Source organism: Salvelinus namaycush, chromosome 5 (genome assembly GCF_016432855.1).
Source record: "Salvelinus namaycush isolate Seneca chromosome 5, SaNama_1.0, whole genome shotgun sequence".
Taxonomy (NCBI): Eukaryota; Metazoa; Chordata; class Actinopteri; order Salmoniformes; family Salmonidae; genus Salvelinus; species Salvelinus namaycush.
Window position 1 is genome coordinate 67,174,729 of NC_052311.1, and position 18,644 is coordinate 67,193,372.

The following is an 18,644-nucleotide window of genomic DNA, read 5'->3' on the forward strand; positions in this document are numbered from 1 at the left end:
TCAGATAAAAAAATATCACTGATCATCTGGCAATAATGTCCCAGTAAATTAAAACAAACAGTGGATCTCTGGTTTTAAACATGTCTCTTTTTTCCTCTGTTCAGCGCCTGTGATTCTGGACCCCAACACTGCCCATCCATGTCTCATCCTGTCTGACGATCTGACCAGTATGAGATTCAGTGATGGGATACGGCTGCTTCCTGACAACCCAGAGAGGTTTGATAACTATCGAATGGTCCTGGGCTCTGAGGGCTTTGACTCTGGGACACACAGTTGGGACACAGACGTCGGGGACAATACAGTATGGTTTGTAGGTGTAGTCTATAAGTCTGTCCAGAGGAAGGGAGTGGTACAGACTGGACTCTGGCGTGTAGGCTATTATAATGAGAAATACTGGGCACGTTGTCCAAAAGGGCCACAGACTGTCCTGACACTGGAAAATAAACCCCATCGGATCAGAGTGCAGCTGGACTGGGACAGAGATACTGTCCTTTTACGACCTTGATAATAACACACACATACACACATTCACACACACTTTTACAGAGAGATTGTTTCCATACATCAATATTGGCAGCAATCTCTACGCTGCTAGGATCTTACCAGGGAAAGCCTCTGTAACAGTGGAACAGCACATTATACCTCCCCATGTTAGCCCTTCTTCCTTTTAACTTGATCAGTTGTTGTGGTACGCTGACGCAGCGGAAGGCACCACTACCTCCGTGATTTAGATTTGTTCGACAGGATTCAATTATGAATTGTATTATCATATGAATTATTATATGTTAACAACAGAAACTACTGGATTGAACCAAATCACAAATCTTTGCTGATCTAATAAAAACAATTGATTCAACAATTCAAATGTCAAAATGTGACTTTTATTCTATGTATTTCTGTACAAAGTTGGAAAACGTGTCACTGCAGGTGATCATTGAATATATTAAACAATAGAAATATATATCATTGCTACATGTTTTGAGAACATGTACAGGTTGTCACAGTTCATAGTCCATGTCTGGCTGACTGGGGATTGAATATGGGATTCTGGAAGAGGTGCAAGTTAAGAGTTGAATTTCAGGTTTAAACTGGCAGTCTGGCACTGAACAGAACATGTATCCTGAAGGACCTTGGGCCTTCTCTTCCAATAGGGTTGAGAATGAGGTGATAGCGTTAGGGTCATGAATTGAGAGAGAAAGCAGCAGGGAATGAGAGGGGGTTCTGCGGGACAGAGACTACTAACCAGAAGTTATCCCGCCTCATCCACAGCTTTGACACTCGTCTCTACTGTCCCTGACTCCACTCTCCGAGGGTGTCTCAGGAGGAGTCGGGATATCCATTTCAGACATGGGTATAATACACACGTGTACATGTGTGAAACAGGACAAATATACGCATCCATCAAATGATTATTATTACTGTCAGACCCCAGATGGCACAGTGCACACAACCCCCATACCTCAATAACTAACGTAATGGGATAAAACACTTGTCCAATGACCCCACCCAGTTTCTGGTTACAGACAAGTCTCTGATACCACCTACAGGCCAGTGTAATTAAATGCACTTCATAACATGATATTTTACCATGGGTGCACAATAAATAATTTTTAAGTAGTTATGAAAATGATAATACCTTCATGATTTGGCAAAAAAAAAAATATATTTCAAATACAATCTGTGCACTTTTACTATTTTCTCTTGTCACAATTAGTATGGTGATTTAGTGCAGTATACCTTGATTGAGAAATATAAGATAAAATATGAATAATATTGATTACCTACAAATATTTGTCTTCAACATTTGTTTTCATGTCTGCCAGTATTTCCTGCTTTGGAACAGAATCAAGTCCTGGCGTTCTTAGGTCCTAAACACCAACATTAGCTACTTCTAGCTAGTTACATGACATATCACACTTGAACACTTTATAACAGTGAGGGGTGTTGGTGTCTAAGCAGCTGGGAGGACACAGGCATGCAAAGTTACACCTGAAAATCTCTAAGGACCCAGGGAAAGGTAGAGGTAGCCAATACCTACTGTTGGCGATGGCTGATTGTGTTCTTGGTATTGTCTATGGTTGTGGTTTGTGTGTGTGAGAGGGCCTAGTCAGGTCAGGTGTTGCTGGTCAGCAGCCTCTCCTGGTTGTGCTTGCGGAAGAAGGCTTTCCCAAACTCATAACAGCTGATCATAATGGCACAGGCTGGGGCCACCTTGATCACCCTGGGCAGGAAACCTAGGAGATAAAAGTAGGAGAGGGAGTGAAAGGGGGGAGAGAGAGGGGTGGAGGAGAGCGAGTGACGGGGAGAGAGAGGGGTGGAGGAGAGGGAGTGACGGGGAGAGAGAGGGGTGGAGGAGAGGGAGTGACGGGGAGAGAGAGGGGTGGAGGAGAGGGAGTGACAGGGAGAGAGAGGGGTGGAGGAGAGGGATAAGGAGAGAAAGGAGGTCACCAGTTAGGAGACTAACCTGAGGTAACTGTGTGTTTTGGGTGAACTATCCCTGTAGCCTGACCTACCTACAAACAGTCCACCCACGCCGTTCTCAGCCACAATCTTGGTCATCACACTGAGAGTGGAGGAGGAGGCCTTGGACGACACTGCAGACACACATGACAACATAGCTGGGTTAGTAGTACAGGATCACTACACATCAACACATCACTAAAGATCATAAGGATGATTCCATGAATCAGGTGATCAGCCTGGAGTTCTATACCCACAATTCATAGCCTGGAGTTCCCCTATCTCCACCTGCCTCCTGGTCTTCACGACGTCGAAGGGAAGAGTTACTATGGAAGCGATCTGGAGGAAGACATAAACAAGGGTTAGAAATCACACTTATATTTGACAATGCTGCCCTCTAGCAGTATTAGATGGAATAACACCTTGTCAGCACAAGAAGAGTTACAGAGCTAGAATAACATTAGAAAGGTACAACAAACTATATCAGATATTCAATGTTCAATATATCTAGGTGCTCTACTAGACAGAACAGTTTGAGTTGAGAGGACAGCTAGAATACTCACTGATCCTGACACCGCTCCGGATATGAAGGTGATGGCAAACGTTGGCTCTCTGATGTTGTTGTGCTTACACAGCCACGCCTTCCCCTTCTCATAGTTATACCAGTACATGGCTGAGGAGGAAACAGACACAACATGGAACTCCTGTTATCAAACACTAAGAGACAGAGAGAATGAGAGGGAGAGGAGAGAGAGGAGGGAGCTAGAGAGAAGGAGAGAGAGGGAGCTAGAGAGAAGAGAGAGCGAGAAATAGAGAGTGTTGTATACCTGAGATAGTTATATAGTGATATACATTGTGTTGTGTCTACCTGAGAGAGATATAGTGATATACATTGTGTTATTTCTACCTGAGAGAGATATAGTGATAGACATTGTGTTATTTCTACCTGAGAGAGATATAGTGATAGACATTGTGTTGTTTCTACCTGAGAGAGATATAGTGATAGACATTGTGTTGTTTCTAACTGAGAGAGATATAGTGATAGACATTGTGTTATTTCTACCTGAGAGAGATATAGTGATAGACATTGTGTTGTTTCTAACTGAGAGAGATATAGTGATAGACATTGTGTTATTTCTAACTGAGAGAGATATAGTGATATACATTGTGTTGTTTCTACCTGAGAGAGATATAGTGATAGACATTGTGTTGTTTCTAACAGAGATATAGTGATAGACATTGTGTTGTTTCTAACAGAGAGATATAGTGATAGACATTGTGTTATTTCTACCTGAGAGAGATATAGTGATAGACATTGTGTTGTTTCTAACTGAGAGAGATATAGTGATATACATTGTGTTATTTCTACCTGAGAGAGATATAGTGATAGACATTGTGTTGTTTCTAACTGAGAGAGATATAGTGATATACATTGTGTTATTTCTAACTGAGAGAGATATAGTGATAGACATTGTGTTGTTTCTAACTGAGAGAGATATAGTGATAGACATTGTGTTATTTCTAACTGAGAGATATAGTGATAGACATTGTGTTATTTCTACCTGAGAGAGATATAGTGATAGACATTGTGTTGTTTCTAACAGAGAGATATAGTGATAGACATTGTGTTGTTTCTAACTGAGAGAGATATAGTGATAGACATTGTGTTGTTTCTACCTGAGAGAGATATAGTGATAGACATTGTGTTGTTTCTAACTGAGAGAGATATAGTGATATACATTGTGTTATTTCTACCTGAGAGAGATATAGTGATAGACATTGTGTTGTTTCTAACTGAGAGAGATATAGTGATAGACATTGTGTTGTTTCTAACTGAGAGATATAGTGATAGACATTGTGTTGTTTCTAACTGAGAGAGATATAGTGATATACATTGTGTTATTTCTAACTGAGAGATATAGTGATAGACATTGTGTGGTTTCTAACTGAGAGAGATATAGTGATAGACATTGTGTTGTTTCTACCTGAGAGAGATATAGTGATAGAAATTGTGTTGTTTCTACCTGAGAGAGATATAGTGATAGAAATTGTGTTATTTCTACCTGAGAGAGATATAGTGATAGACATTGTGTTATTTCTAACTGAGAGAGATATAGTGATAGACATTGTGTTGTTTCTAACTGAGAGATATAGTGATAGACATTGTGTTGTTTCTAACTGAGAGATATAATGATAGACATTGTGTTGTTTCTAACTGAGAGAGATATAGTGATAGAAATTGTGTTGTTTCTACCTGAGAGAGATATAGTGATAGACATTGTGTTGTTTCTAACTGAGAGATATAGTGATAGACATTGTGTTATTTCTAACTGAGAGAGATATAGTGATAGACATTGTGTTATTTCTAACTGAGAGATATAGTGATAGACATTGTGTTGTTTCTAACTGAGAGATATAATGATAGACATTGTGTTGTTTCTAACTGAGAGAGATATAGTGATAGACATTGTGTTATTTCTACCTGAGAGAGATATAGTGATAGACATTGTGTTGTTTCTAACAGAGAGATATAGTGATAGACATTGTGTTGTTTCTACCTGAGAGAGATATAGTGATAGACATTGTGTTGTTTCTAACTGAGAGAGATATAGTGATATACATTGTGTTATTTCTACCTGAGAGAGATATAGTGATAGACATTGTGTTGTTTCTAACTGAGAGAGATATAGTGATATACATTGTGTTATTTCTAACTGAGAGAGATATAGTGATAGACATTGTGTTGTTTCTAACTGAGAGAGATATAGTGATAGACATTGTGTTATTTCTAACTGAGAGATATATAGTGATAGACATTGTGTTATTTCTAACTGAGAGATATAGTGATATACATTGTGTTATTTCTACCTGAGAGAGATATAGTGATAGACATTGTGTTGTTTCTAACTGAGAGAGATATAGTGATAGACATTGTGTTGTTTCTAACTGAGAGAGATATAGTGATAGACATTGTGTTGTTTCTAACTGAGAGAGATATAGTGATAGACATTGTGTTGTTTCTAACTGAGAGAGATATAGTGATAGACATTGTGTTGTTTCTAACTGAGAGAGATATAGTGATAGACATTGTGTTATTTCTAACTGAGAGATATAGTGATAGACATTGTGTTATTTCTAACTGAGAGATATAGTGATAGAAATTGTGTTGTTTCTACCTGAGAGAGATATAGTGATAGAAATTGTGTTATTTCTACCTGAGAGAGATATAGTGATAGACATTGTGTTATTTCTAACTGAGAGATATAGTGATAGACATTGTGTTATTTCTAACTGAGAGAGATATAGTGATAGGCATTGTGTTGTTTCTAACTGAGAGAGATATAGTGATAGACATTGTGTTGTTTCTAACAGAGAGATATAGTGATAGACATTGTGTTGTTTCTAACTGAGAGATATAGTGATAGACATTGTGTTATTTCTAACTGAGAGATATAGTGATAGACATTGTGTTGTTTCTACCTGAGAGAGATATAGTGATAGACATTGTGTTATTTCTAACTGAGAGAGATATAGTGATAGACATTGTGTTATTTCTACCTGAGAGAGATATAGTGATAGACATTGTGTTATTTCTAACTGAGAGATATAGTGATATACATTGTGTTATTTCTACCTGAGAGAGATATAGTGATAGACATTGTGTTGTTTCTAACTGAGAGATATAGTGATAGACATTGTGTGGTTTCTAACTGAGAGAGATATAGTGATAGACATTGTGTTGTTTCTACCTGAGAGAGATATAGTGATAGAAATTGTGTTGTTTCTACCTGAGAGAGATATAGTGATAGAAATTGTGTTATTTCTACCTGAGAGAGATATAGTGATAGACATTGTGTTATTTCTAACTGAGAGAGATATAGTGATAGACATTGTGTTGTTTCTAACTGAGAGAGATATAGTGATAGACATTGTGTTGTTTATAACTGAGAGATATAGTGATAGACATTGTGTTATTTCTAACTGAGAGAGATATAGTGATAGACATTGTGTTATTTCTAACTGAGAGATATAGTGATAGACATTGTGTTGTTTCTAACTGAGAGATATAATGATAGACATTGTGTTGTTTCTAACTGAGAGAGATATAGTGATAGACATTGTGTTATTTCTAACTGAGAGAGATATAGTGATAGACATTGTGTTATTTCTACCTGAGAGAGATATAGTGATAGACATTGTGTTGTTTCTAACTGAGAGAGATATAGTGATAGACATTGTGTTGTTTCTAACTGAGAGAGATATAGTGATAGACATTGTGTTATTTCTAACTGAGAGATATAGTGATAGACATTGTGTTATTTCTAACTGAGAGATATAGTGATAGACATTGTGTTGTTTCTAACTGAGAGATATAGTGATAGACATTGTGTTATTTCTACCTGAGAGAGATATAGTGATAGACATTGTGTTATTTCTAACTGAGAGAGATATAGTGATAGACATTGTGTTGTTTCTAACTGAGAGAGATATAGTGATAGACATTGTGTTGTTTCTAACTGAGAGAGATATAGTGATAGACATTGTGTTATTTCTAACTGAGAGATATAGTGATAGACATTGTGTTATTTCTAACTGAGAGATATAGTGATAGAAATTGTGTTGTTTCTACCTGAGAGAGATATAGTGATAGAAATTGTGTTATTTCTACCTGAGAGAGATATAGTGATAGACATTGTGTTATTTCTAACTGAGAGATATAGTGATAGACATTGTGTTATTTCTAACTGAGAGAGATATAGTGATAGGCATTGTGTTGTTTCTAACTGAGAGAGATATAGTGATAGACATTGTGTTGTTTCTAACAGAGAGATATAGTGATAGACATTGTGTTGTTTCTAACTGAGAGATATAGTGATAGACATTGTGTTATTTCTAACTGAGAGATATAGTGATAGACATTGTGTTGTTTCTACCTGAGAGAGATATAGTGATAGACATTGTGTTATTTCTAACTGAGAGAGATATAGTGATAGACATTGTGTTATTTCTACCTGAGAGAGATATAGTGATAGACATTGTGTTGTTTCTAACTGAGAGATATAGTGATAGACATTGTGTTGTTTCTACCTGAGAGAGATATAGTGATAGACATTGTGTTGTTTCTAACTGAGAGATATAGTGATAGACATTGTGTTGTTTTTAACTGAGAGATATAGTGATAGACATTGTGTTGTTTCTAACAGAGATATAGTGATAGACATTGTGTTGTTTCTACCTGAGAGAGATATAGTGATAGACATTGTGTTATTTCTAACTGAGAGATATAGTGATAGACATTGTGTTGTTTCTAACTGAGAGAGATATAGTGACAGACATTGTGTTGTTTCTACCTGAGAGAGATATAGTGATAGACATTGTGTTATTTCTAACTGAGAGATATAGTGATAGACATTGTGTTGTTTCTAACTGAGAGATATAGTGATAGACATTGTGTTGTTTCTAACTGAGAGAGATATAGTGATAGACATTGTGTTGTTTCTAACTGAGAGAGATATAGTGATAGACATTGTGTTATTTCTAACTGAGAGAGATATAGTGATAGACATTGTGTTATTTCTAACTGAGAGATATAGTGATAGACATTGTGTTGTTTCTAACAGAGATATAGTGATAGACATTGTGTTGTTTCTAACTGAGAGATATAGTGATAGACATTGTGTTATTTCTAACTGAGAGATATAGTGATAGACATTGTGTTGTTTCTAACTGAGAGAGATATAGTGATAGACATTGTGTTGTTTCTAACAGAGAGATATAGTGATAGACATTGTGTTGTTTCTAACTGAGAGAGATATAGTGATAGACATTGTGTTATTTCTAACTGAGAGAGATATAGTGATAGACATTGTGTTATTTCTAACTGAGAGAGATATAGTGATAGACATTGTGTTGTTTCTACCTGAGAGAGATATAGTGATAGACATTGTGTTGTTTCTACCTGAGAGAGATATAGTGATAGACATTGTGTTATTTCTACCTGAGAAGGGCACGTCTCTAAGCAGTGTGGGTCCCCAGCCCCTCCAGAGAGACCGCCAGCCCTCGTTGCGTACTGCAGAGTGGATAACCTCACTCAGCTCCCTGTACGAACTTCTCTGGGACTGCATCTTAGTACGGATCAGCTCCAACGGACTGATCACTGTCACAGAGCCCACTGACTCACAGAGAGACAGAGAGAGAGAGAAAACACTTATAAGCACTACACACAGAAAGAGCAGTTAAACAGAGCAGTTAAACACATACATTTCTTTCTCACATGAAAAGGAGGCCATAATTATATCATGGCCCTGGAGAAGATGGCTGATGTTTTACGTGCTCCTAACCAACTGTTTTTTTGTTCATTTTTTGTGCTGTTTGTAACATATTTTTAAACTTATTTTGTATATAATGTTGCTGCTACCGTCTCTTAAGACCGAAAATAACTTCTGAACATCAGAAGAGCGATTACTCACCACCAACTGGCAGGCGCTTTTTTTCCTTTAACGAGCCCGACAAGCCTGACGTGAAGGACATACTGCTTTCCCGGGAACAGGCCCAAATCCCCGTCATTTGCGTGAAGAGAAGATGGAGAAAAAGAGGGCTGCCTTCTGAGAATTCGTAGGCCTTCCTTTCTACTAGCTAACGTGCAATCATTGGAAAATAAAATCGACGACAATAAAAACTGTAATATCTTATGCTTCACGGAGTCGTGGCTGAATGACGACATTATCAACATACAGCTGGCTGGTTATATGCTGTATCGGCAGGATAGAACAGCGGCGTCTGGTAAGACAAGGGGTGGCGGACTATGCATATTTGTAAACAACAGCTGGTGCACGATATCTAAGGAAGTCTTGAGGTTTTGCTCGCCTGAGGTAGAGTATCTCATGATAAGCTGTCGACCACACTATCTACCTAGAGAGTTTTCATCTGTATTTTTCGTAGCTGTCTACATACCACCACAGACCAATGCTGGCACTAAGACCGCACTCAATGAGCTGTATTCCGCCATAAGCAAACAGGAAAACGCTCATCCAGAGGCGGCGCTCCTAGTGGCTGGGGACTTTCACGCAGGGAAATTTAAATCCGTTTTAACTAATCTACCAGACGAGCTAAACTACTTCCAGGCAAATAACACTGAAACATGCATGAGAGCACCAGCTGTTCCCGGGCGACTCCGCAGCCAATGTGAGCAAGACCTTTAAACAGGTCAACATTCACAAGGCCAGGCGGATTACCAGAACATGTACTGTGAGCATGCGCTGACCAACTGGCAAGTGTCTTCACTGACATTTTCAACCTCTCCCTGTCCGAGTCTGTAATACTTAAAAATAAAGGAGAGCCGCACACTCTAGGAGCTCAGATGCAAAAATGTAATTACCAACGTTTCGACAGCCAAGCTGTCTTCATCAGGGTATAATCACAAACACTGCGGGATGACTCGTTTATATAGTGTCAAAAGACACACAGGTGTCTGTAATCATGGCCAAGAGTGGCCTAATATCATTGGTTAATTCTCAAATATTAAAATGGCATACAAAGAGCAGCATACAAAAAACAAATGGATAGCATACGATCATAGATTCATTTTAGACTACACAAGCTTACAAACAATTACAATGGCAAAGTCACAATAATCACAAGAATGGCTTCAGATCAAAGTCTACGTTGAGACCGAAGGGAGCAAGGGTCTTTAAGTTAAAGATCCAGGCAGCCTATCGTTTTAACAATAAATTATCAAGGTCACCCCTCTCCTAGAGTCTGTAATACCAACATGCTTTAAGCAGACCAGCATAGTCCCTGTGCCCAAGAACACTAAGGTAACCTGCCTAAATGACTACCGACCCATAGCACTCACATCTGTAGCCATGAAGTGCTTTGAACGGCTGGTCATGGCTCACATCAACACCATCATGCCGGAAACCCTAGACCCACTCCAATTTGCATACCGCCCTAACAGATCCACAGATGATGCAATCTCTATTGCACTCCACACTGCCTTTTCCCACCTGGACAAAAGGAACACCTATGTGAGAATGCTATTCATTGACTACAGCTCAGCGTTCAACACCATAGTGCCCTCAAAGCTCATCAACAAGCTAAGGACCCTGGGACTAAACACCTCCCTCTGCAACTGGATCCTGGACTTCCTGACGGGCCGCCCCCAGGTGGTAAATGTAGGTAACAACACATCCGCCATGTTGATCCTCAACACTCAGGGGTGTGTGCTCAGTCCCCTCCTGTACTCCCTGTTCACTCATTACTGCACGGCCAGGCACGATTCCAACACCATCATTAAGTTTACCGATGACACAACAGTGGTAGGCCTGATCACCGACATCGACGAGACAGCCTATAGGGAGGAGGTCAGAGACCTGGTCGTGTGGTGCCAGGACAACAACCTATCCCTCAACGTGATCAAGACTAAGGAGATGATTGTGGACTTCAGGAAAGGGAGGCCCGAGCACACCCCCATTCTCATCGACGAGGCTGCAATGGAGCAGGTTGAGAGCTTTAAGTTCCTTGGTGTCCACATCACCAACAAACTAACATGGTCCAAGCACACCAAGACAGTCGTGAAAAGGGCACGACAAAACCTATTCCCCCTCAGGAGACTGAAAATATTTGGCATGGGTCCTCAGATCCTCAAAAGGTTCTACAGCTGCACCATCGAGAACATCCTGACTGGTCGCATCACTGCCTTGTATGGCAACTGCTCGGCCTCCGACCGCAAGGCACTACAGAGGGTAGTGTGTACGGCCCAATACATCACTGGGGCCAAGCTTCCTGCCATCCAGGACCTCTATACCAGGCGGTGTCAGAGGAAGGCCCTAAAAATTGTCAAAGACTCCAGCCACCCTAGTCATAGACTTTTCTCTCTGCTACGGCACGGCAAGCCGTACTGAAGCACCAAGTCTAGATCCAAGAGGCTTCTAAACAGCTTCTACCCCCAAGCCATAAGTCTCCTGAACATCTAATCAAATGGCTACACAGACTATTTGCATTGCCCCCCTCTTTTATGCCGCTGCTACTCTCTGTTATTATTTAAGCATAGTCACTTTATTAACTCTAACTACATGTAGACATTACCTCAATTACCTCGACTAACCGGTACCCCCTGTATATAGTCTCGCTATTGATATTTTACTCTTTAATAACTTGTTACTTAAATTTCTTATTCTTTAAACTGCATTGTTGGTTAGGGGCTTGTAAGTATGCATTTCACTGTAAGTTCTACACCTGTTGTATTCGGCGCATGTGACTAATAACATTGGATTTGATTGAAAATAAGGTGTCTGTAGTTTCCATATTTATTTGAAATTTTGCAGGATGAAATCTCTTGAGATGCACCATCTCGTTTTCAAGAGTGTCCCAACATATATATATATATATATAAATATATACACACTGCTCAAAAAAATAAAGGGAACACTAAAATAACACATCCTAGATCTGAATGAATGAAATATTCTTATTAAATACTTTTTTCTTTACATAGTTGAATGTGCTGACAACAAAATCACACAAAAATGATCAATGGAAATCAAATTTATCAACCCATGGAGGTCTGGATTTGCAGTCACACTCAAAATTAAAGTGGAAAACCACACTACAGGCTGATCCAACTTTGATGTAATGTCCTTAAAACAAGTCAAAATGAGGCTCAGTAGTGTGTGTGGCCTCCACGTGCCTGTATGACCTCCCTACAACGCCTGGGCATGCTTCTGATGAGGTGGCGGGATCTCCTCCCAGACCTGGACTAAAGCATCCGCCAACTCCTGGACAGTCTGTGGTGCAACGTGGCGTTGGTGGATGGAGCGAGACATGATGTCCCAGATGTGCTCAATTGGATTCAGGTCTGGGGAACGGGCGGGCCAGTCCATAGCATCAATGCCTTCCTCTTGCAGGAACTGCTGACACACTCCAGCCACATGAGGTCTAGCATTGTCTTGCATTAGGAGGAACCCAGGGCCAACCGCACCAGCATATGGTCTCACAAGGGGTCTGAGGATCTTATCTCGGTACCTAATGGCAGTCAGGCTACCTCTGGCGAGCACATGGAGGGCTGTGCGGCCCCCCCCAAAGAAATGCCACCCCACACCATGACTGACCCACCGCCAAACCGGTCATGCTGGAGGATGTTGCAGGCAGCAGAACGTTCTCCACGGCGTCTCCAGACTCTGTCACGTCTGTCACATGTGCTCAGTGTGAACCTGCTTTCATCTGTGAAGAGCACAGGGCGCCAGTGGCAAATTTGCCAATCTTGGTGTTCTCTGGCAAATGCCAAACGTCCTGCACGGTGTTGGGCTGTAAGCACAACCCCCACCTGTGGACGTCGGGCCCTCATACCACCCTCATGGAGTCTGTTTCTGACCGTTTGAGCAGACACATGCACATTTGTGGCCTGCTGGAGGTCATTTTGCAGGGCTCTGGCAGTGCTCCTTGCACAAAGGCGGAGGTAGCGGTCCTGCTGCTGGGTTGTTGCCCTCCTACGGCCTCCTCCACGTCTCCTGATGTACTGGCCTGTCTCCTGGTAGCGCCTCCATGCTCTGGACACTACGCTGAAAGACACAGCAAACCTTCTTGCCACAGCTCGCATTGATGTGCCATCCTGGATGAGCTGCACTACCTGAGCCACTTGTGTGGGTTGTAGACTCCGTCTCATGCTACCACTAGAATGAAAGCACCGCCAGCATTCAAAAGTGACCAAAACATCAGCCAGGAAGCATAGGAACTGAGAAGTGGTCTGTGGTCACCACCTGCAGAACCACTCCTTTATTGGGGGTGTCTTGCTAATTGCCTATAATTTCCACCTGTTGTCTATTCCATTTGCACAACAGCATGTGAAATTTATTGTCAATCAGTGTTGCTTCCTAAGTGGACATTTTGATTTCACAGAAGTGTGATTGACTTGGGAGTTACGTTGTGTTGTTTAAGTGTTCCCTTTATTTTTTTGAGCAGTGTATATATTGTATATTTTATTTTATTAAAGTACTTAGTAAGAAGAAGAATATGGCAACTACTGTCTAATAATAATAACAATTAAATAATTATAATGATAATAAAATATAATTACATTAACAGCATAAAAAGTTGTTGTACAACTACGAATAGGCTTATAACTAATAAAAACTACGCTACAACTACTAATACAACTAAGTACCTTTAATATAGAGTATACATATTTACAAATATCCTCACATGGTGATGTTTCTATTAGTTAAAAACACAAACAGTTTGTTCTTAACAGTTGAAAAAGGGTTTCGTAAATGCACTGTGTGATAACAATGTCCTGGTTTCTGTCGGTAAATGATTCCAGTCACTCAGGCCTTTGTACCATATCTGAAAGATCTTACTCCAACCCCCTTTTGGAATTACTGCCGTTGTCGAAAGTAGTGCGAGTTTTGTGAAGTTAGGTGTTCCTTAATATATACAGGGAACTTTAAGTTGAAACATTTAAAAAGGAACTAGTACCAATGCAGTGGTCTTCTGTTTGGGAGTGACAGCTAGTTTAGTGATTCAGACATTGTTCAATGATGTCTTACAATGGCATCCAAGAATGAATCCGCAAAGATAGTTATAAATTACATCTAATTTGCAAAGTAAGGTCTTGGTTGTGTTTTGATTGATGATATCACCATAGTCTAGGATAGGAAGCAGCAGTTGGGTTACTAAGGTCTTTCTAGTGGATAGACAAAACAATGTTAATCACTCTATCACTATTTATCGCTCTCAAGTATACATCACCACAGTGACCTGTAAGGTCAGAGGTCAGCTCACCTCTGGCGAGGGCGCCTGCTAGTAGAGGCGCCTCCTCAGCGTGTGACCCCATCCTGACCCTCAGGGCAGCACGCAGTTGGTCGTAACACGTGAAGTAGATCACCGTTGCCGGGACCGCCATGATACTGCAAGAAGCATTAACAGAGATGCAAATCTAATGTTTCCTCAAGAACCCTGACTCATTCAAATCAGGCATTACAAACAAGAAACCAACATCAACAGATGAAATATCCATAAACAACAAATAAAATGAATCAGCTTTTACCATATCAGACACAAATCAGATGGGTACAAGCAAGAGGTACAAATAAAATGTTCCCAAATTAATCAACAGCCCATGACTCAGCCGTTATCACACCGCTCAGACACAAATCCAGGACTGAGAGATTTAAAATAAAACATTAACAACTCAAATATCGATAAACCCTGAGTCTACAAAATCCCCTTGTCCATCCATACTGCTCGATACAAATGAGCAGAACAATGGGAAACAATCGTAAACAACTGAATTATCAATAGACTATGAGTTTGCTGAATCACAGCGGGCCAGGCACTCAAGACACAGCTGACCATAAATCAGTGCTGAAGCCAAGTAAGCAGTGTGAATTAGTAATGAGGCAGAGTAACGGCAGACTTCAGACTCACAGGGTTGGAGGGAGGCCGCTCCATAACGACTTGATACCTTCCCTGCGGACTATCTTAATAAAGGCATCCTGTAGAGAGAGGGTCAAAGAACCAGAGAAATAACTAATGCATGATACTGATGTACATGTTTATAAATGCTTAAGGGTCGTACCGAATGTGGATCTCCCGTTTGTCTACCGTTCATTTAGCACGCTGTTGATGTCTGACTGCCGACACTTTTGTGCGATTCTACATGTAAAATCGGTTCACACTCGGTTTGCAAATTACAGCCGGCACTCTGTTCAGAGGAGCTAAGTACTCTCGGCAGGCAAATGCTATTGGTGTGTCCGAACCATTATACAGTGGCAATAAAAAGTATGTGAACCCTTTGGAGTTACCTGGACTTCTGCATAAATTGGTCATACAATTTGATCTTCATCTAAGTCACAACAATAGACAAACACAGTCTGCTTAAAACGAATAACACACAAACAATTATACATTTTCATGTCTTTATTGAACACACCGTGTAAACATTCACAGTGCAGGGTGGGAAAAGTATGTGAACCCTTGGATTTAATAACTGGTTGACCCTCCTTTGGCAGCAATAACCTCAACCAAACGTTTTCTGTAGTTGCAGATCCGACCTGCACTCCTGCACTGGTCAGGAGAAATTTTGGACCATTCCTCTTTACAAAACTGTTTCAGTTCAGCAATATTTTTGGATGTATGGTGTGAACCATTCTATTGAGGTTATGCCACAGCATCTAAATCGGGTTGAGGTCAGGACTCTGACTGGGCCACTCCAGAAGGCGTATTTTCTTCTGTTGAAGCCATTCTGTTGTTGATTTACTTCTGTGTTTTGGGTCGTTGTCCTGTTGCATCACCCAACTTCTGTTGAGCTTCAATTGGCGGACAGATAGCCTTACATTCTCCTGCAAAATGTCTTGATAAACTTGGGAATTCATTTTTCCGTCGATGATAGCAAGCTGTCCAGGCCCTGAGGCAGCAAAGCAGCTCCAAACCATGATGCTCCCTTAACCATACTTAACAGTTGACGTTTTGATGTTGGCGTGCTGTGCCTTTTTTTCTCCACAGTGTTGTGTGTTCCTTCCAAACAACTCAACTGTAGTTTCATCTGTCACAGAATATTTTGCCAGTAGCGCTGTAGAACATCCAGATGCTCTTTTGCAAACTTCAGATGTGCAGCAATGTTTTTTTTGGACAGCAGTGGCTTCTTCCGTGGTGTCCTCCCATGAACACCATTATTGTTTAGTGTTTTACGTATCGTATACTCGTCAACAGAGATGTTAGCATGTTCCAAAGATTTCTGTAAGTCTTTAGCTGACACTCTAGGATTCTTCTTAACCTCATTGAGCATTCTGCGTTGTGCTCTTGCAGTCATCTTTGCAGGACGGCCACTCCTAGAGAGAGAAGCAACAGTGCTGAACTTTCTACATTTATAGACAATTTGTCTTCCCGTGGACTGATGAACATCAAGGCTTTTAGAGATACTTTTGTAACCCTTTCCAGCTTATGTAAGTCAACTACTCTTATTCTTGGGTCTTCTGAGATCTCTTTTGTTTGAGGCATGTTTCACATCAGGCAATGCTTCTTGTGAATAGCAAACTCAAATTTTTTTGAGTGTTTTTTATTGGGCAGGGCAGCTCTAACCAACATCTCCAAACTTGTCTCAATGATTGTACTCCAGGTTAGCTGACTCCTGACTCCAATTAGCTTTTGGAGAAGTCATTAGCCTAGGGGTTCACATACTTTTTCCAACCTACACTGTGAATGTTTAAATGATGTATTCAATATAGACAAGAAACATACAATAATTTGTGTGTTATTAGTTTAAGAAGAATGTGTTTATATGTTGTTATGACCAATTTATGCAGAAATCCAGATCATTCTTAAGGGTTCACATACTTTTTCTTGCCACTGTACATCTTTATAATGCTTGTGGTTAGCTTTCAATGGATCCACCACTTGAGGCTGGTTCCAAGTCCCACGGGCTGTGGCGGTCATGAAATTTTGTCAGCCGGTGATTGTCAAGCAAATAACAGCCGGTCTAACGATAATTGACAGTTAATTAACATTAACACATTTAACATCTCCTGGCTTCCACACATAGCCTACAAGCTACTGGTGCAGACCTTTGGAACATCTACATTTTAAAAAGTCTAATAAATCTATGTAATATAGCCTACACCATCACAATAAATCCATGATTTATTTTCGACAGGTCTAAAGAAATATGATATGAAGAAAATGTAGTCTCTTTCAGATTAACAGAATAGCATACTCTGAGTTGTCCTTATGATAGGTCCTGATCTGGCTATGCCATATGGCTGTGGGCTACACTAGTTCATTTAGCAGACATGATTTGCTTAGAATTCTGTGGTATTATTTTATATTACAAAGAATACCATTGAACATAGCTTAATAAAATAGAAAGGATATTTTTTCCAAACGATTTGAGGGAGTGTGCACATGCGGCTACTCTGTGTTGAGTGGTTAACAAAGAAACAGGTAATCCTATTTGCTTAATTTAGAGTTATTTATGTAGTTGTGATTCAAACATTGGGCTATATGTTTTGCTTTTTAATACATTCTAAGGCTGCAAGAAGTAACTAATGATGATTAGAAAAAAGTTGCACACGATACACACCAACCCAATCCTTGCATATCTAGATGGGGGTTGGGAGTTGGGTAGAGATGTTAAAGATGTTTACCAGAGTGCCGTTGAAGTGGCCGGGGGCCTTGTACCAGGCCTTGGAGTTGCCGTTCGTACACACACAGGTATGGTCCATCAGGCCATTGTAGTACACAAAGCATTTCCCTGGAGAACAATGAAGACATACATAATGGATTGAGCACTGTGGTTTAGAGAGAGGACAGCGGAATGGTAGGTTACATTGATTATTGTCTTATTACCTTTGGGAAAATGACTTTTCTGAGCCTGGAGTCTGATCTTGACAACATCCAGAGATATATATATAGTCAGTGTATGTGTGTGTAGGGGAGGGTTCCCGTGCTCACCAAACAATGACGTCAGGAGAGCCCCTGAGCAGGAAGCCAACATCTGTTGAAATGGAGTAATGCCATTGGTCGACGGGCACAGGATTTTTACCAGAATTACCACTCATCTTGCCTAAGAAAGATATTCAAAACAACATTTGATTCAGTTGTTGTTATGAACATTTAATTGACCAATAAATGATTGTTGAATTCTGGCCAGTGACAATTTGTAATCATTATGTTTACCTCAGAGAAGCTTCTTGCTATGCTAGCTATATTGCAGGAACTAGAAGCTAGCTAGCTAACTTATTTATCTAGCTACTCTAGATAAATAAATAACTACACAGTGAACAAGTAGTCTTGCTCTTTGTCAGCGACGGAATCCAAACCAATCCCATTTTAAATGTGATGTCCCGGTATTCTTATAGCTCGTATCTGCGTACATGTGCTTCATGGGGCAATTCCACAATACATGGCTTCATTCAACTAGATAAAGTGAAATAAGAATAGCTAGTTTACCCAACATTACATTTGTAAAAGTATTTAGACTTTCAGCAGAGCACATTCTTGGCACAAGGAGATCCAGCACATGGTTACAGCTACACTAGCTAACTAACTAAATACCTATAAATATGACAAATTCCAATTTCTCAATAAATTATTCGTTAAGGATAAAGTCATCAGTTACTTGCTTGATCAATTTTTACTTTTAAAAAAGCCAGAAAAAATATGTGGAAACATCGCATTCGAAAGCAATGATA

General features: G+C 40.2%; 1 protein-coding gene across 1 annotated transcript; it reads right to left on the reverse strand.

Annotated features, from left to right (window-relative positions):
* Window positions 1-859: 859 nt before the first annotated feature.
* On the reverse strand, window positions 860-18,401 carry LOC120048788 (solute carrier family 25 member 40-like). Its single transcript, XM_038995011.1, has 10 exons — window positions 18,130-18,401; window positions 17,905-18,016; window positions 17,598-17,704; window positions 14,884-14,951; window positions 14,239-14,363; window positions 8,459-8,632; window positions 3,024-3,133; window positions 2,718-2,799; window positions 2,514-2,594; window positions 860-2,234 (listed from the first exon to the last, which is right to left on the reverse strand). Exons 2-10 carry the CDS (start codon window positions 17,945-17,947, stop codon window positions 2,113-2,115), a joined length of 912 nt encoding a protein of 303 aa, XP_038850939.1. The 5' UTR covers window positions 17,948-18,016; window positions 18,130-18,401; the 3' UTR covers window positions 860-2,112.
* Window positions 18,402-18,644: the final 243 nt, after the last annotated feature.

Excerpts from the sequence above, each read along its gene's own strand:
- LOC120048788 (XM_038995011.1), bottom strand. The coding sequence starts at position 17,947 with ATGTTGGCTTCCTGCTCAGGGGCTCTCCTGACGTCATTGTTTG. Across the intron at positions 8,633-14,238 it reads AGCAGGCGCCCTCGCCAGAG|TGGGCTCTGTGACAGTGATC; the intron begins GTGAGCTGACCT and ends TCTGTGAGTCAG. Across the intron at positions 2,235-2,513 it reads CGTGGGTGGACTGTTTGTAG|GTTTCCTGCCCAGGGTGATC; the intron begins GTAGGTCAGGCT and ends TTTATCTCCTAG.